The 19042-nt window shown below is 54.8% G+C and overlaps 2 protein-coding genes across 3 annotated transcripts in view; both read left to right on the plus strand.

Annotated features, from left to right (window-relative positions):
* Positions 1-12961, plus strand: part of EEF1AKMT2 (EEF1A lysine methyltransferase 2) — a 71141-nt gene extending 58180 nt beyond the window's left edge. Inside the window, exon 9 of the transcript XR_009053716.1 lies at positions 12840-12961. The gene's annotated coding sequence lies outside the window, so the exon portion shown is untranslated. The remainder of the gene's footprint in view (positions 1-12839) is intronic.
* Positions 12962-12968: 7 nt separating this feature from the next.
* Positions 12969-19042, plus strand: part of FAM53B (family with sequence similarity 53 member B) — a 77959-nt gene continuing 71885 nt past the window's right edge. Inside the window, exon 1 of one of the 2 annotated variants that reach the window (XM_057734957.1) lies at positions 12969-13103. In XM_057734957.1, the coding sequence (XP_057590940.1) occupies positions 13026-13103 (78 nt within the window). In that variant the 5' untranslated portion in view covers positions 12969-13025. The remainder of the gene's footprint in view (positions 13104-19042) is intronic. The other variant, XM_057734958.1, reaches the window with a different exon arrangement.

A 19042-nucleotide genomic window follows, 5' to 3' on the forward strand; every position in this document is an offset into this window, starting at 1 on the left:
TATTTTTTTGCACCCGAGATGGAGTATCTATAGGGCAGGTGACTTTGGACTCTGAGACTCCCGAGGCTCAAGAGGAGAGCTGTCAGGATGACAGTAGAACAGCCCAGAGACGTTTGCCAAAATTATATTTCTGCTTCCTCTCTCTAAAAGTCGCCTTGTTCCTCTTTATGGAAGGCAAGTGACTTTTAAATTGGGTTCTGCCGAACGTTTGGGGGAGAAGCTGTTTCCTTCTCTTGCTGCCTCCCATCACTGACCCCTCCGAGAAAGGGGACCCACGGGGGGTTCGTGACATGCCACTCACCCAGGGGTGTGGTCGGCATTGCTCAGAGGGACTGCCCCTTGGGCACCTGCGCCAGACCCTGACCCTCCTACCACTCACAGCAGCGGGGTGAGGCCAGCCCAGGGGCCTGCAGGGCGGCTTTGCCAGCCCTGTGTGCTGGGGCCCGGTGGACATGGGTGCTACTTCCGGGCACTCGCCAGGCTGTGTGCTTCAGGAACATCGTGGCTCTAGCAAGTGTTTGTTGATTTATTAGTAATTGATGTGAACAAGACTCTGCCCAGGAAGAAAACCCACCGGGGGGGCGGGGAGGGGGAGACCCCAGCATGGCTCTGCACCCACCCCATAAAGGTGGTGATGCCCAGTTTTGAACCGTAGCAGGCCCAGTTATGTTATCATGTTCTTTGTCTTTTAAAAGGTACTCTGCCTCTTCGTGCATTTTATTTTACTTTTCATTTCACTCATGCATCAGTTAATAATCTTTACTTCCTTGGGCGGAGGGCCTGTGGCTTACATATGTTTTTGTCTTCAAGACCTGGCATCCTCCCTGCAGGCACGAAGTGATCGCTTGATGAGGGCTTGTGGGATGAATGAGCACAACTCCTGTCCCATCAGGCTTCTCAGGGAGGACAGCCTGCTGGTAGCTATTCACCCAGCGCACCTGGAACTTGGTTTTCGTGTCCAGACGCTGACCCCTGACCAGTACCTGTTAAATTCCATCCATTCTAAGCTTGTCCCCTTATTCAGTCTGACAGGTTTTTGTTTTGCTTTGTTTTTTTTTAAGCTTTATTATTGTTGTTTTTAACTCAGAACGTTGATAATTTATGCCCACCTCCCCCGGGCTTACTCCCGGTCCACGTGTAGCCTTCCTGCTTTTGCACGTTTGGTAACTCCTCCAGCAGAGGCTCCTGACCAGGACGAGGCCCCTTTCTCATGAGGCGAAGGCCAGCCCGCTGGTGGGTTTGGGAGGTGCTCCAAGGCCTGGCTGTAGAGCTTTGCTGCTGCCTTAGTGAAATGAGCTTCCTGAGGGCAAGACAGGCCTGTGCCAAAACGCGGTTCTGATGGCTCCCCTTGGGGACGATGACAGCAGCACGACAACAGCAGCAGCTGCGAGCGCTTTGGGCGGTTTTCCAGGTCCTTTGGGGTGTGTTGTGGACAAAAAATGGAGTGAACCTCTGTTTCTTCCGGGTCCTGGGCTACTTCTGATGAAGAAGATGATCTGCTCATCTCTGGAAGTTGAGTTAACGCTCTTAGGGCACTTTGAGTCTGGCTTCGAGCTGTCAAGATACCCCCCAGAGGGCTCTGGCAGAGTTGAGCAGGGCTCGAATCTGGTTGGCCATGTCATTTCCTCTTTAACCCCCTCGAGGTCTTTGCTCTGAGCCCTCGGAGGCTGGGGTTGTCATATCCAGAGTGCTTAGAGGAAGTGGAGATGGGTTTGCAAATGAGGCCCCCCTCCCTCCTGCCGCCCCACGCCCTGCAGAAGGTAAAGCGGGAGCTCAGGACCCACACGCAGCTGCTCCCCAAGCTCCTTATGTTCGGTCCATGAGCGGTTCTAAGTAATTCAGAGCTGAATCTCTGGGCTTTGCTTTGAATTAGGACCTCAGGGCAGCCCTTCTCACAGGAGCCTCTTTCTCCTCCTAGAGAGTCAGCAGTCTGGCGCTGTTGAGGCTCTTGTGCAGGCAGATGGCTGCTTTACACACAGAGTGGCTCCCTCGCCCCCGTGCTGCAGCTGATGTCAGAGTCATTGTAGTGGAGTTTGTCCCACCCTTCGGAAGCCCCCGGGAGGCACCAGAGGGATGGCTTTGGGAATTTGACTGAGAGGGGCCCGGAGTTCAAGGGCACCTGTCGTTCTGACGGACCCGTCTGGCAGCTGTCTCTCCAGAGAGTTTTGGCCGATGACGGTGTTCTTAAACGTGTGGTAGGGCTTGCAGTGTGAGGGGTAGAGGAGAAGGCGGAAGCCTCCGTGTAGCTTGGTTAGCCCAGCTGATGAATTTCTACACCAGCCCCTGTAGAATCAGGTCAGGAGGGTGAAGTCCTGGTCTGTGAGATGAGGTCAGGGTGTGACCTCTGAGTGGGTGGCAGATGGGAAATATGGTTCTCAAGTCCCTAACGGTTCTTACAGAGCTCCCAGTCCCCTCCTGCGTCACCTCCCGTGTTCCAGTGTGATACTTGTGATAGTGGGTGGGGCCACCAGCCCCCAAGCCCCTGAGATAAAGAGAGGCTGCCTCCCAGCTGTGTCCCCAGGGCCAGCTGCTGAGAGATGCCCGTTCGCCCTGTGCTGCGGCCTGGGGGTTCTGTGAGGGCAGCACTGGTGTGTGGCCGGGGCGGGAACAGAAGCGCTTCCTCCTGCCCATGGGGCTCCTGGGGCCTCGCTGGCATGAACGTGTGTGTGCAGCCTGGGTGGGGTGGATCGACCTGCAGAAGGGAGAGAACATTGCTGTCTTTGGGCCCCAAAAGTCCACAAACATTTTGCGAAGGAAGAGGCTGTTCTTGTTGCAGGAGGTAGGAGATAAAGGTGTGAAAACTGGTGCGTGACTAACTTCTGGCCTTCCAAGAAACTCCTTAAATTCAGAATGTTGTTAATGTCACTGAAAGACACCAAGGTGCCCCCGGGGTGCTTAAGGACTGAGCTTGGAAAATAAACGTGTGCAAATACCCCCATTTGCACCTGTAGATACGTAAGAGAGGGGGGCGCCCCACCTCCCCGGCCCCGGAACCCAGGCGTCACCTGCCCCGAGGGACTATCAGGGTGGCTCCCCGCTCAGACGTGTGGAAGGTCACTGCTGAGGCTCGTGATGGCAGTGAGTGAGAATTTGGCCTTCGCTGTTGTCCGGTTTCCTGGGACCGTGGACACTGGAGGTCAGGTCTGGGCAGGGCCGGGAAGGCGGCCAACACACGGCCACCAGAGCAGCTGCTGCAGGACGGGCGTCACCAACTGCCCCCCGCCCCCACCTCTGCAGCTCACAGTTCACACGGCGCCTTCGAATCCGGCACTGAGTCTCGTGCTCCCTCGGGTTCCCATTTGCATGTCACAGGGGAAGAAACTGAGGCTCCGAGAGGCAGCGTGGCCTAGCTGAGCCACACAGCCGTGCGCGGCTGCACGCGGGTGCTCACCAGGCAGGAGCAGAGCCGTCTGGCCCAGGCTTCCACGCGTCAGGTGAGGGATCTGGGACCAGACAGGAGAGGTGACCCGGCAGACGGGCCAGAGCCGCGCGGTGGCAGAGGCAGGGTCAGACCCGCACCTCCCGAATCCTGCTCTCTGAAGCACTGGCCACACTGCCTCTTGTTTGGGCTTCTTTATTTTTGTTCTTGTTTAATTTTGTTTTTAACCCCTCATCTCTTTTGGTTTTTAATCATGGTTTGATTAAATCCACTGTACTTATAAACAGGTCTGACCGAAGAACAGGTCATGGTCGTCTTAGGCTAAGTGGCTTAACATTTCAGTAGATTATCTCTGGGGCCCTTGCTGTGTCTCAGCGGCCTCTGTTCTCTGCCCCTCTCTCCCTCACCCTGGTCTGGAGGAGAAGGCGGTGTCTAGTCTGTGCTCTCTCAGTAAGTACTGGTTCTCCCCCCCTCCCTCCCCCCGTCCTTCATTTCCTTCCTTTCGAGTTTGCACAGCAGATTCTAGTCCATAGGAGTCTTCTCTCGTAGGGTTTGGCAGGTTATGAGGACTTGTACGGTAGTGAGAATTGCGGGAGTGCATATAGGGAACGCGCCTGTCAGTTACTTCTCATTGATGAATGAGCTCTTGACATGTCATGCATGCAGTTGGCTTGAGTTTCAAGAAGCAGCACAGGCTGTCTCGTTCCCATGTTCAGATTTGTTTTGGCTCCGGGTCTCAACACTTTCATGTCCCTGAGTAATGTCCTTCCTCCCCCTCTTCTTGAAATGTTATTTGCTTGAAAAAACAGCAAATCCCTACAACACTGTGAGAGTGACTGTGTAAAGTCCCAGAGAACAGAGTCCCAGTTTGGTTCAACAGCTCATTTTACTGTTTTGTTTTGTTTCCCCTCCATTAAGACAGTCTCATAAGGGAGCCTGGGCCACTGTTCAGAACAGGGCACAGGGCAGGTCCCTTTCCATCTGGGTAATGGGACTGCCAGTCCTTCCCTGAGTGTGGGCCTTTGGTGGCCTTTGATTACCTGAAGTTCTAGTCCAGGGAATGTATATTCACCCCAGTTACTGAAGAAAACACCTCCAAGGACACACCTTACCCTGGGGTGAGGGATAAGGGGGGGCGTGATCATGCCCTCTCCAAGGATAGCAGGTGCTTTATTCTTGCAGCAAGAAAGTGTTGCACAGCCCCCCTGAGAGTCCGATGCAGCCACATGTCAGCTATGTGGTTTAGCCAGGTCACGCTGCCTCTCTGAGCCCGGTTTTCTCACCTGTCACATGCAGACAGGAGCCCGGGTGACCATGAGACTCGGTAATGGATTTGATCGTCCAGCAGCTGCATCTCCCAGCGAGGTGCTGGGAGGAGTCATGAGCGTGTCCGTGCCCCCGCCCAGCCGCTCGTGCTGTAGCTGGGAGGACGTGAGCTCTGTTAGCCGGTGCACACGTGCTGAGCAAGGGCCTGCTCTCTGCTCGAATTGTGCTTGCCTGAGGACCTCAGTACCCTGGGCTCCTCTTCAGGGGCCCCTGAAGGTACAGACCTTTACTTCCCTAACTTCCCACTTGAGGGGGCAGAGCAAGGCTGACTTCTTACAGATCACAGGGCTCAGCAAAGTTATACCGCCCGCCCAGGGTGCCACAGCTCGCCCAGGACTGAGCGGAGTGGAAATGTGACTTCCGGGCCTCGTGTCCAGTGCTCGTCCCCAAGAGTGTTACTGACTCAGGGAACATGCTCCGAGCAGGCTCCTGGGTGGCAGGCTCTGTGCTGAGACCCGAGGAGCCCCGAGGCAGGTCCACACCCAGACAACGTGTGGAGGGGCGGGGTCCCTGTGAACACCCTGCAAGTGGGTTTGGGGAGGAGGGCAGGGTGGGCTGTGAGGGAGGGGCGGCAGGAGGCAGCGCCCCAGGGAGATGGGGGCCGGTGGACACAGATTCTGGCTGATGTAGCGAGAAGCCAGCACCACTTGCCAAGGCTTGGGGGCACCCTGGCTGTCCTGGGAGGCACTTTACCTTTGCATGGCTCCCGGCACGGCCGCCCCTCCTTGTGGTTAGGCATGGGAAGCAGTGCCTTTGTGTTTTACCCCCACCCTCTCACCTCCCCACTGCCTGCCTCAGTGGAACCCCTAGTGCCAGTTCATCATGAAGTCCAGAAGGTTGAGGTGTGGCCTGGGGCTCCTCAGGAAGAGCTTATAGAGAAGGGGTGTCTTGCAAGCCCAGCGTCTGTGTTTCATCATTTGGTCAGTTTAACTGAGAAATCAAATACGGAATAATTATGACAAAGTTTACAGATCCTGGAGTAGAAGGCTTGCTGGTTAAGACAGAGACTTTGGAATGCAGCAGATATGGCTTGAATCCTTTTTTCCCTTTACAACTGTGTGATCTTTGCCTGGGCCTCAGCTTGCCCCTCTGTAAAAAGGAATAATAACCATGCCCACTTGTAGGGCTGCTCTGAGGATGCGGTAGGCCTGGGACTTGGCACTGCTGCTGTGGCTGTGCTTATGTTACTCATGCTCTGTTAGTGGTAGACTCAGTGTCACCTGTTATTTCCACAAATGCACACCAGGAAGATACTAGGAAAATGGTGAACAAAAGTGTATTTTTTTCTGGCTACCGCCTCTATTGAGAAGTTTCCTTAAATCAGTAATGCTTGGTTTTGAGCATGTCCTTAGTGTTAAAGTATTGGCTTAAGAGGTTTCATCTGTCTCTGTTTCTGTGTTGGTGTATTGCAGGTGATGAGGGCATAGTTGTCTTTGATCAGTTATTTTTCAGTAGGACCTGAAGACTTGGGAACCTGGGCCAAGGCAGTTAGTTTAAATGTTCCACCGCCATCTGGGAAACACATTCTCCGGGCCTGTCCTCTTGTTGAAACGCCACACTCTCTTTCCAATGTCAACTCGGTCTGGGAAAGTATGGTCCCTTGATAAAGTTCCTAGGCAGCTTTTAACTTTTATCCTTTAAACTCAGATGCCTTAGCTGTGCAAGCAGCAAGCAAAAGGCATCCCCAGGCAGACTTAATCCCCTTCTCCTGGCAGATGTGAACCTTGACTGCGACCCCAGGGTTCATTGATCCCTTCCATGGGTTTGTCACAGGATCTGGAAAAAGGCAGCACGACCCCCTGAAAGATGCACTTCCCCAAATGTTCATAAATTTGCTTGTAGATCCTGCCCACAGATTGCTTTTGTCACACCAACAACTGAAGTTACGAAAGTTTAAAAGTGCACATGGCCTTCCCGAAGGCCTTGTACAATTGCTGTTTTCCTCCCATTTCCTTTGCTTAATGGGAGGGGGAAATGGAAGCTCTGAGAGGAATGACTTGCTCGGGCCATCAGGAAAATCACTGTCAGCGGCCAAGGTTATGTTTAGGTTTTGCTCTGAGTCCTGTGTTTGGGATGGTGAGATATTCTTCTGCTATAAAACTAACTTCTACAAGTAGTAAACACAGGATAAGGATATTAAAAGAAGGAAACATTTAATTGGGTGAGTTCCAGCGTGGTCAGTTTCTTTTTAAAGAGTAGCTTTTCAAAATGCATTACAGAAGCCTTTGGTAAACTCCTGTAATCTTCTGAAGAGTTAGATAGAATTCTAGAGTTTACCGAACTTTTTTGCATGTATAAAGGCATTTAACGTGCACCAGGCAGGATTCCCATTTGCCTGAAGCTGAGCGTCTTGATCACAGTGATATCAGACAGCTGGGTTCAAGGGCTGCAGATGAATGAAGGCACATTGAAGATTGCAGAACAAAAGAGAGTTTCATGTTAGGAAGGGCTCGTGTGAGAAGGCGAAGTTATTCCCTGTCCCTGCAGTGTCCTGAGGAGGCAGACCCAGCTAGCTGTAGGATCCTTACCTCTGCTAGCTGTAGGGTCTTGGGCAAATGCTTGATTTATTTTCCTGGAGCCTCGGTCTTCTCATCTGGAAAGTGGGAATACTGTTAACAGCAATGCCTATTCACAGGAATTTGAGAGATGAAATGAGAAGAGCCCAGCCCGTATTTGATGCTCAGGAAGGTGGAGACTGGGACCAGGATGCCGCGGGGCTGGGTTGAGGCCTCTCGCTGACCATGGGCAGTGTCACTTGGTGCCCATCAATCGTCCATATGTACGCTGAGGAGTGGGCACTGATGTCTGGGGCCTTCTCTGTGCTGCGCTCTTATATACACATTTTCTTGCCTAACTGTCCCAGCAGCCCCCAGAGCAAAGGTGTTCTCACTTTCATTTTCTTTTAAACTATTTTCTTTTATTTTTTATTAATTTTTATTACAGTATGGTTGCTTTACAATGTTGTGTTATCCTCCACTGCACAACAAAATGAATCAGCCGTACACATACAGATCTCTCCTCCCTTTTGGACTTCCCTCCCATTTAGGTCACCACAGTGCATCACGTAGAGTTCCCTGTGCTACACAGTATGTTCCCCTTCACTTTCATTTTAAAGATAAGGAAACTGAAGTCAAGTGACTTGGGAGGTGAGGACGAGGCCGCCCCATCCCTTCGCAAGCCTCCTTGCCCCACGCCGCACATGGCCCCAGACAGGCAGTGACTGCCACGTGGCCTTCTTTTCAAAACAATTTTATATGTAATGCAGGACAGTTCACTCTTTGGTATTTAGTTCTGTGAGTTTTGACAACTGCAGAGTTGGAGCAGGCTTTTTAAATTTAAAATTTTGACACGAAGAAAAATTATGTTCTATTTCTTTAGTGTTGTATCTGTGAGATGGTGGATGTTCGCTACACTTATGGTGATCATTTCATGATGTATGTACGTCAGGTCATGATGCTGTACACCTGAAACTTATACAGGACTGTGCATCAATTATTTCTCAATAAAATGGGAAGAAAATTTTTTTTTAAATTTTGCGATCATTGTAAACTCACATGTAGTTGTAAGAAATCATAGCAATCCTGTGTACCATTTATTCAGCTCCCCCAGCAGTAACATGTTGCAAAACTGTAGCACAAATCACAGGCAGGAAATTGACACGGATGCAGTCGAGCTAGAGAACATTTCCATCACAAGCAGCCCTGCCAGTGTCTCTTCATAACCACACCCGTATCCCTCTCACTCCCACACCGCCATCCCCAGTGCCCATTCGAACCGCCGGCAACTACTAATCTAGTCTTCATTTCTATAATTTTGTCATTTTAAGAATGTTATGTAAATGGAATCATGCAGTCATTAACCTTTGGGGGTTGGGGGTTTTCACCAGCGTAATTCCCTGGAGATTCATCCAAGTAGGTATCAATGGTTCATCCCTTTTTACTGCTGAGAAGGGCCCCACGGTATGCCTGGTCCACAATTTGTTTAGCCGGTCACCCGTAGAAGGACATCTGGGTTGTTTCCTGGTTTTGGCTGTTATGAATAAAGCTGTTATGAACATTCATGTGCAGGGTTTTGTGTGAACATAAGCTTGCATTTCTCTGGGATAAATGCCAAGGAGTGCACTTGCTGGGTTGTATGGCAGTTGCACCATGGGGCTTTGAAGGATGCATGTGGGATGGGGAGGCAGATGGGGGTGGAGACTTTGCTGCAGGTGGCCACTGGTGGGAAGCACAGGCCCGGGAGCTCACCCCTGCTACCCTGAGTGAGTTGCTTCATCTGTCTGTAAACTGTTACTAGCTACATCTGTCGTGTAACTAATGTATTGATATATAAAGCACCTGGTACACAGTAGGTGCTCAATAGATAGAAGCTGTTCTTAATATGGGTTAAGAGAAGATCCACTAGGCCAGGGTAGAATCTGTGCCCCAGGAGGCCTTCCCCTTGCCCCTCCCCGTGGCCTCTGGGGCACCTCCTTTTCACCTTGGACAGAGCTGTGCACCCAGTCATTCCCCAAAGGCCGAGTTCCTGGCTTCTCCCCGAGAAGCTCCTGGCCCCGCCCTCAGGCAGCTCTGAGTCTCTGGACAGGTACTGGCATTCCCCAATGAGCTTGGCCAGGCCCATGCCATGGATCAAAGGAATCCCAGGGAATTCCAGATTGTGCCAGGCTCTGCTGGTCTGGGTTTGCCTCACAGGGTCTGAGATTGTGCCCGGATCATTTCAGATGTTGCTGCGATTTAGCCTGATTCCAGAAACGCATGGAGCTCTTGCTGTAGTCAAGGCACCGTGATAGGTATTGCAGAGAGTTCAGAAAAAAATCACTCTTTCAACAGATCAACCCAGCCAACTCCATCCAGCTCCTTGGGGAGCCTCCTGTGGCCACACGATAAAGTCTGGCATTCGGAGCCTTTGGTCTGGTGTGACTCTGCTTTTCCAGCCTCCTGTCCTGCTGCCGCCCCCTTTCCATGTGTCCTGTGTGCCCACTGCCAGTGTGCTTACTGCCCCCTGCACACCGTATGCAGGCCAGGCTGCCACGCTTCACTCACGCTTCCCTCTTCCCAGGTGCCTCTTCCCTTCCTGCTGAAATCTTGCCTATTTTCTTTTTAACCGAAAAGGTGTTACATGCACTGGATGAAATATTCAAAGAGCACGTGCGTGTATAAGGCTATACACTTAAAGTGCCTTCTCCCACTCCGGGACCATGTGGTCACGCTGTACTCCTTGCTGTTTTCATGTACAGTGTATCTTGGAGGGTGTTTCATATCTGTACCATTAGAATTGCCGCATTAAAACTGCGGTGAAGGTAACATGGTATTTGTTTACGAAGCTACACCATGATTTCTCTTACCAGTCACCTGCTGATGGCTGCCTGGGTTGTCTTCCAGGCTGTGCTGCATGTCATTGGTCCCTGTGCAAAGGTGTGTGTTCATGACTCAGCCTCAGGGCCCTCTTCCTCCTGTCTGCCTTCAGTAGCAGTGGTGCCTGTGTTCACAGTACTCTCTTCCATGACTCCTGAAGCCAGGGCTTGTGCAGGACCTTCTTCCTCCTTCCAGGGCCTGCCATGTTTACTGACTGCCCAGTTTCCAATCAGTGCTCTGGTATTCGCCAGTAATGCTGCCTCTGTGCACCCTGGCCTTTCGTAGGGGCTCCAGGGGGAGCAGAGCTGCGAGAGCTGGGACGCTTGTACCAACCTCTTCTGTCCAGCTTTGTGCTTGGTACGCAGCAGCTGCATCAGATGGGCTAACGTGTTTCCATGGTGATAAGACTTCCATAGCATCGTTCTTACTGGCTACCTCCTGTTTCACCAGAGGGATAGGCCATAATGTAGCTAGTTCCCTCTTGACTGAATTTAGCTTTGAAAAGTTATTTTCTTTTAACTTTTTATTTTATATTGGAGTGTAGTTGATTAACAATGCTGTGGCAGTTTCAGGTTACAGCAGAGTGATTCAGTTACACATGTACATGAATCTATTCTTTTTCAAAGTCTTTTCCCACCCAGGTTGTTACATAATATTGAGCAGAGCTCCCTGTGCTATGCAGTAGGTCCTTGTTGGTTATCTGTTTTACATATAGCAGTGTGTACATGTCAATCCCAAACTCCCTAACTGTCCCCTCCCCCAGCTTTGAAAACTTTTGATGGAATTTCCCTTTTAAAAAAATTTGAGAGAACAGTTGCTTGGGTGTCCGCTGCTGAGGAAAGATGGGGACCCACAGGCTCCCCCATGAAACTAGTGGCAGTGGCTACTTGTGTATTGAGCCATTCTTCAAATGAGCTAGGACTTCTCCCCGAGCAAAGGGCTTGAGCTCTACTTTCTTATGATACAGTCATCTTCTAAGGCAGGCACTGCTGTCCTTATTGTATGGAGAGGGAAACCGAGGCTCAGAAAATAAGCAACTTGGCAAAGGTCACTCAGACACTACCTTTCAAGAGCTGAGATTCCAGCTCAGGTGTGCTCGACTCAGGACTTGAGCTTGTAACCACTCAGCCCTCCTGCCTTGTGAGGGAAGAAGGGATTGGGGAGGACGGGCCACCCCTGGGCCTGGAGCAATGGCTGGCGGCCCCAGAACTGAATCGAGGTTGTACCCAGAGAGAAGGCGGCTGCCCTCAGACCTCTCCTCCCAGCGGCACAAAGGGTCCCTTTGAAGTGAGAGTCCACGGTGCCCCTCCGGGTGCTCTCCCGCTCACACGGCCAGCCCCGCTCCCAAGCCAAGCATCCAGGGGGCTGGCGGGCATTCCTGGCTCAGCTTTCTGGCCAGACTCAGAAGAGAGATCTGAAATTCTTTGCTGGGGCAGATCATACTTGGTCATAACGCGTCCCTTCTAGATTGATGTGGCTTTGAAACTCTGCATCAGGTCTCCCAGGGTGACCTGCGGGGCTGGAGACCCCACCGGGCCTCCCTCCTGAACAGTTAGTCCTTTGAAAATGTATTGATTTCCCTCCTCGCCTTCCCTGCTTTTGCACTTTGCATGAACCTTGTTTTCGAAGAATAGGAGAAGGTAATTTTCCTGTGCTCGCCAGCTGGCCCATAATTGAGCAATTTCAATAACACCCACTGTAAAGTCTAATCGAAGTAAACAGGAAAATATGATTTACAATCTGGACGGCAAGTAAATACCAGGGTGCAATTAATTTTTTCACAGAGCAGCAGATTCTAGAACATTTTCCTGCACTGGCCAGTTTGTTTTTAATTACAGATTAGAAGCTGCTTTTTATTTATTTTTTACTGTTATTATCATTACTTTTTACTTTTTGCTGGTGATCTTCAGGTTCCTTGGATCTCTGTGACTTCCTCTGAAGGTGTAACCACAGAGGGCTGGGATGGAACTAGGATTGGAGAAACTAATTTTTGAGGAGTGATCTTCCCAACCTGGACTGAAGGCTGCACTCTTTGGGCGTTTGCTTAGTGGGAGATGATGATGGGTCAGGGAGATGCTCCGGGCTGCGTAGGGTGGTGATGAGAGAGGGTCCATCACTGCTGGGAGCTCCGAGGGGTATGCGCAGGCCCTGCAAGGGCCGTGACTTGGTTTGGCTCATTCTGAGGAAGGGGACAGAGCTACAGAGGCCCCCAGTGTTGCAAATGTGTCGTCGTGGAAACATGGTGCTTCCCAGGATGGGAAGTATGTGCCTTTAAATGGGCCCTCCTAGTTCTTCCAGGAGCTTCTGTTCAGACCTGAGTGGAGAACAGGAGCCACCTTGCTGGCTGCCCGAGGGCTGACCCCTTGAGCTTTGACTGCAGGGTGGATGCGTGTCTGACCTCAGCCAACCTTGGGCTGTCTGTAGGGCGAGCTCAGTGTAGGAGGTCACACGGCTTGAGTGCACTTTGGGGCGAGGCTGGGAGCAGCCCAGACCCCAAGAGCTGTCTTAAAGGTGCCACGAGGCTGAGCTGGGAGTCACTGTTGTGCCCACCAGGGTGTTGGCTTTAGGGACGCCCCAAGGCCTATGTGCGGGGTAGGGACTCCGGGAAGGGGATTCTGGCCTTCGTGCCCCCCCTCCGCCCCCCCCAGAATGCATCTCCGTCAGTGGAAAGGCGATTCCATGCCCCTGCAGGGTCGCAGCATGGAGGGGTGGGTGCGGCTCTCTCAGGGCCCCAGTCTTTCCCAGTTCTGAATCCCTTTGCCTTTCTTTTATTTTTCCAGGGAGTTGACCACCCTTGGCCATTTACTGCAAGAGCCCCACCCCACGGGTGAGCAGCCAATGGGTAGCTGCTTCTGCTGACGTCATCATCCGGGGGGTGCCCAGGAGGTCGCCTCTGCCTAAGTCCGCCCACCCGAAGATGGCTCGTGGCCACCCTGGGCTGGCGCCCAGTGCCTGAGGTCCTTACCATGGTGATGATCCTAAGTCAAAGCCCCGACAAGCAGGGAGCCGACCCCGTAGCATGCAGGACCTTCAGCCCTGAGCTGGTAAGGACCCACTGGCCGCGTTTCTCTGCCGGCCCTCTCGAGGCCCGATGTCCAGGTGGGGCTGTGGACTGAGCGAGCAGGCTTAGCAGACCGGGTCCAGAGGGCTGTGTGAGACGCGGCAGGCAGGGCGGTGGGGCAGCGTCGCCCAGAGCCGGGCTTCGCCCTCGCCAGCAGGGAGTCGCCGGCCCACACGGGAGTCGTCTGGCAAGTGGGGCGGGAAGGCCAGCGCCCCGGTAAATACTGCCGGGCACGGTTCTGCCGCCCCTGCCAGGCCGAGACCCACATTCCTTTTGGTCTCCACCTAGTAAGGGAGTAGTTTCCAGAAGCGGGGCGGCACCAAGATAAGGCCGGGCCTCCGCAGGGCGGTCAGAGCGAGCGCTGCTGCCTCAGGAACACCCAGAGTGGGAGACAGTGAGGAAAGGAGGTGCGGCCTGACGGCCAAGGTGTTGGGCCTGGTGGTGGCCGCCCTCTGCCGTGCCGTCCTCTCACCAAGCGGCCTGATAAGCTGGGCCAGAGAGGCAGACCGCCTGGCCTTCTCAGACTGAGAACAAAACGGCCTTCTCACCTTCCTTCCAGCCCTCATTCCTCAGAAGTAGGTGGGCTGCTTCCCTGCAGAGCGGGCTGGAAGCAGCCCCACTCGGGTATAAACACTCTTGCGGAAGAGTTTGCCTGTGGGTATGTCCCCAGACTCTCTGCCGCCTCTGTGGTTGGGGACGGGGGCACTGTCCAGGGTCACTTTGCCCAGCCCCCCTCCTGGGGCCCTTCACAGTCCCTTGTGAGACCCCACGCTCGCACCTCGTGGTTTTCCTCCCCCTATCTCACACCAGCACCCACTCCGGGAGCAGGCAGGTGGGTCTCAGGTCCCCGTAGGAGCTTCTGAAAGCCACCAAGACCTGCGTCCACTCTGCAGGGCTTCACAGAGCACCTTGGGTTGGAGGAATTCTGCAAGATATTGGATCTCTGCCCATCACTCCTTCCTTTCCAATTTGCACTGAATGTATATCTGTCTGTAGATTCCCTCTCACCATCCCCACTGCGGCCGCTTTGGTCCCTGCTGCGTCCTCTCTCACCTGGATTCTTATGGGAACTGGTCCCCTGCGTCTGGCTCCTTTAGCCTGTTCTCCACCCAGCAGCCAGAGGGACTACAAGACAGACCATCCCTCCTCTGCTCAGAGCCTTCCACTGGCTTCCCGCCTCAGAACGAGCAAACACCAAAGCCTTGCTTCGATGCACGAGGTCTGGCGAACGCTGGCCCCCGGGACCACCACGCTCCTCACTGCTGCTCTCTGCCGTGCACTCTGCGCAAGCCACGCTGGCCTCCTTGCTCTCCGTGCCTCAGGGTTTGTGCACTTCTTCTGCGGCCTGGAACATGCCCCCTTAGCAGGACTCTCTCCCTCCCTCCTTTTCTTTGGCCACTTGGTCTAAAATCTAATTCCGCTACCTCCCCTCCCCCCCCACCTCCTCACCCCCATGTACTTGCTGTCTCCTTTCCCTGTGCTTTTCCCTCTTTCTGACATTGTGGTATTGTTCACTGAGTGACTCCTGCACCAGCATGGGAGCGTCACAAGCCAAGGACTTTTGTCTCTTTTGCTCCTTGCTGAGTACCCAGCGCCCGAGCCTGGGCCTAGTGCGTGGCAGGTGCCCAGGGGCCCTTGTGGAGCGTGTGACTGCGGGCTCCTGCAGCCCAGCGGCTCAGCTCATTGCCGTCCTGGTCCCTTCTCTGCTGCTCAGGTTCACGGCTGAGGGGCTGCTCTGTTTTCTGCTGTTGGTGGGTGTTCCCCAGGAGAAATTAAAGCACTCGTGTAGAGTAGCTCTGACCAAAAAAGGAGTGACTCTCGGGGTGCAGGCCTCCCGGAGGTCCCAGGGAGGCCCCTGTCCGGTTCCAGCTGTGCTGCTGCCTCAGTTGCCACTGCTGAACGTGCTTCCATCGGGGGTGGGCCTGCCTGGGCTTGGCCGTGGGGCTGGTTCCTGGGCCTGCGGGCCTGTGGTCCGCTGAGGCTCTCCGAAGAGACAGGGCCCGAGCCCCCGCCAAGAGGAGCACGGCTTCCCAGCCCCAGCTGGGGAAGGAAAACTCATCTTCTCAGAAAAGAAAAGGAGACAAAGCCAAGGGAAGCAAATGGCCATTGAAGCCATGGGCGGCTTCAGAGGGCTGGGTCCGCCCTTTCTTCCCACGCGCTTCGCCTTCTTGTAAGGTCACCGCCGTCCGTCTTCCTCCTCCTCTCCCCTCCCCTGGACCCCCAGGGGGGCAGGTGAGCTGTGGGCAGTGGCCACCTTTGGCAGGGAGCCTTCTCCTATGTCAGTTTGTGGGCGCATCGCAGGCCTGGCCTGGTTCTGCTCTCGCAGTGCAGGTGGGAGCACAGGGAAGGCACACCGGAGGGTGGGAGCACAGGCCGCGCAGGGCCTGCAGAGATGCCGTCACCCCTGCCTCTCCCGGAGCCTCCCCCACGACTCTACCTGCCGCCCAGGCGGGAAACGGAGCCCAGGGCACGGAGGGCCCAGGTCACACAGCTGGCGAGCAGGGTGCCAGCACGCAGGCTTCACGTCCGGACCCCCGTCCCCCCACCAAGGCCTTCACGCCCGCCCCTGCCCGGCTCCTGCGCTCCGCTAGGCCTCGGGAGAGACGCCAGCTGTAAACACCCAGAGAAAGACCCCAAATAGGACCAGCCCGGTGATGACACCCACAGAATGTGAGGTGAACCCATCAGAATTGGCTGTGAACAGCCAGCAAGGTTGAAAGGAAGGTGGGGGTTTTGCTTCAGCTTCCTAAACGGGTAACATCATCCTCATGTAAACACCATCAAGATAATAACAGGAAAGATGGAAAAGCTTTGCCCATGTGTTTTCTAATCAGACTGAGAAGATAACAGAAGTTGGGGGTTTAGATTAAAAAAGAAATCATGAGTCACCACAGGTCTGTTCGGAATTAGGGAAGCGAGAGGCCCTGCAGTGAGCGCAGAGCCTGCAGTGGCAGGTGAGGGTCCCCCAGGGCTGGGAACCCTGGGAGGGGCGAAGCCTGGGTGCCCCCTACCCCGCCCAGGCCCTGGCCGCCCCTCCCTGCCCGCTTAGGTTCCCTGTAATGGTTCTCTTGTTCTCCTTTTCCTAAAAACGGAATGCTGGTGACAACGTGACTGCCCCTACTCCCGAGGGAGGTGGGAAGACAGAAAAGGGACTGACAGGCACTCAGTCTCGCCTTCCCCCCAGGGGTGGGGGCGCGGGGGGTGTGTTGACTCGGTTCCCCTTTCCCCCACTCCGCCTGGTCGCCTTCCTTTCCCCGGCGAGCGGCTCTTCCTCCGCGTGTGCTAACATTAGCTGTGCCGCTGGAAGGCCGCCCGGACATCTGACCTCGGGGCCGCGTTCCCCCAGCTCCTTCCCGCCCGCCCACGCCCCGGCCAAGGGCCTGCTCTCCCTCCTCCCGCCGGGCCCGGCCTCCTCTCCCCGGCAAGGCTCCGGGCCTCTCTCCAGTCTGGAGACCCGGGGGGAGCTGGGGTGCTCTGCCCCCGGGGTGGGGCAGGGGGGCGGAGGCCGGGGCGAGGCTCCAGGCTGCCTCACTTTCCTCAGCCTCGAGGTATTTCCGGCCATAACAGACACCCGTTTTTGGAGCAGGTCCTTCCTTCCACGCGTGTCAGATTAGGATGCCGAGGCTCAGGGACGTGCCCCGTAGAAGAGTCCGTGACGATGTCAGGTCTGGCACCCGGCTGCCTGGGCACCCAGGGTCTTCATCCTCCCGCTCACCCGGAGCCAGGCTCCCTGGCCGCAATCCAGAAGTGCGCAGAGCCCGAGGCAGCCCCGTGCTGCCCCCACGGCGGGCAGGCGGGCAGAGGCACCGGAGCCCCCCTGCCGTGGCTAACCCTGCAGCCCGCCCTATCTCCATCAGCATCTTTGAGGGCCTCCACCCAAGGGCGCCTCTCCCTCCTCAGCTTCTCTCTCTTCTCTGGCCTGGCTCTGCTTCCTGCTCTCCACGGCCAAGGTCTCACCCTGTTCTCTTCCGGAGGCCGGGGCGCCCCGCTTGCTCCTCTCAAGCGTGTGAGTGAGGGCCTGTGTGTGTTGCCCTGTGGTTCCCTGTAGTGCTGCATCAGGAGAAGGAAAAGTGATATGGCCGCTTTAGTCAGTAGTCTGTAGAGGAAAGTTACGAAGACGCATGATTGTGGCCAGAGATGAGCTCGGCCATTTTCTGCCTGAGCTAGTTCCTCATTAAACAATGACCTGAAGTGTGTCTTTTATTTAAGGCAGGGTTTCTTGCCTTAGTCAGACAGATGGCCCCTGGAGCCTCAATTTGATTTCCAGCTTTTGCCTTTCCTATGGAAGATCTGATTCCAAAACCTTCTCTGGTGATCCAAGGAGTCTCCCAGACACCAGGCTGTGCCTGGGGGAGGCTTAGAAACACAAGCTTTGGAGTGGGAGAAACACCCCGGGGACCTGAGCTTATTGTCCTGTTGCACTGCAGACACCAGCCAGGGCCTGGGCGTGCACTTGTGTGCGAACGCTGAGCGTCTTGTGAAACCTCAGATGGTGAGAGTTTCCCCCGGGGCCCGTCGGCCTCACCGCATTGTTCACATAGTGATTGGCTCATCCTTCCCACCGGGGGTACAGAGGGCTCGGAGGCTCAGGGAAGCTGGCTGCAGAATGGCACAAACCAGCAGGCTTAGAAGGCCCTGGACAACCTGGTGCCCAGTGGAAACCTTGCTGTTGGGCCCAGGGAAACTGGCCAGTGGTCAGAGTGTGCCTGGGGCCTGACACGCCGGGAAGCCGTCGGTTACGTGATGCCCTGGCCTGTCCAGAGCCAGCCCAGCCTCCTGCCTGGGGCTCAGGAAGCTAGATGGGGGCCCCCGATCCCACCTTTTTTTTTTTTTTTCTCTTTACCCCGACAGGAGGCAGAAAGCCCCAGGGGGAAGCAGTTACCCCATGACTATTTCAGGCCTTACGTTGGACCTTAAAATTGCTGCTGTCCTATCAGTCAGCGTTTCTCCATAATTACTTTGATGGAATGTGTCTACACGTACAAACCAGTTTGAATTGAGCATCATGAAGAGGATGAAGGGAAAGAAAGAGAAAAATAGAAAAAGCTGCATTTTAGGCGGGGCAGGGCCGGGGGTAGGAAACTACACTGCACTGTACATATTTTGGCAGGTTTTCTTATCTCTTTTTAGCTAAGCAGGTGTAATTTATAAATTGCATTTCCTCATGGTGCTAGAAGCCTCTGCCCAGCAGCTGCATGATATTCCTTCAAGTAGCTGAGCCAGGGCCCACTTCACCATCAGCCTCTTGAAGTCTGGCATGAAATCGGCCAGGGTTCTTCAGTTGTAAGCGGCAGAGACCATCTCCCGCTGATGTACCCCAGAAGAGAATTCGCTGGGGCAGTCGAGAAATTTGGGAGAAGCGTTGGTGAATGAAGGCCCAGAAAGGGCAGGGACAGGGCAGCTGGGAGGATTGTGGAGGCCGGGGCTCCTGGCAGGCTCGGGGCTTCCCCACTGGGTGAACCAGCACCCCCCCCCCCCCAGCACCCCCTCCACCCAGGGGTCAGAGCCCCGCAGCAGGCGCGTCTGGTCAGCCACACCCACCCCATGCCGGGGGTGGAGGCACAGTCCCACCAAGACACTGTCCAGGGATGGAGAGGAGCAGTCCCAGTGCAGAAGAAGGGGGTGTCCCCCTAGGCCGTGCAGCTCCACATGCTCACGGAGGGGAGCGGCCGTGGGCTCCACCCAGGACAGGGGACACGGAGAAGGTGGTCCTTCTCGTAGGACCTCCGTGTGAGCGATCGTCGGTCCGTGCGCTCCTGGCGCGGAGTCAGAGGCCGTGTGGGGAGCCCGGGCTGCCTAGGGGTTGATCCCTGCTTCGTCTGCCTGGTGCTCTCCCTGCTTCTCCGCTGAGTTTTGGCTTGGCGTGAACCCAGTGATTTTGGGGAGGCAGCAGGTCCTGCCTGGTGAAAATCCATTTCCATC

This window comes from Hippopotamus amphibius, chromosome 5 (genome assembly GCF_030028045.1).
Source record: "Hippopotamus amphibius kiboko isolate mHipAmp2 chromosome 5, mHipAmp2.hap2, whole genome shotgun sequence".
In the NCBI taxonomy this organism is placed as follows: Eukaryota; Metazoa; Chordata; class Mammalia; order Artiodactyla; family Hippopotamidae; genus Hippopotamus; species Hippopotamus amphibius.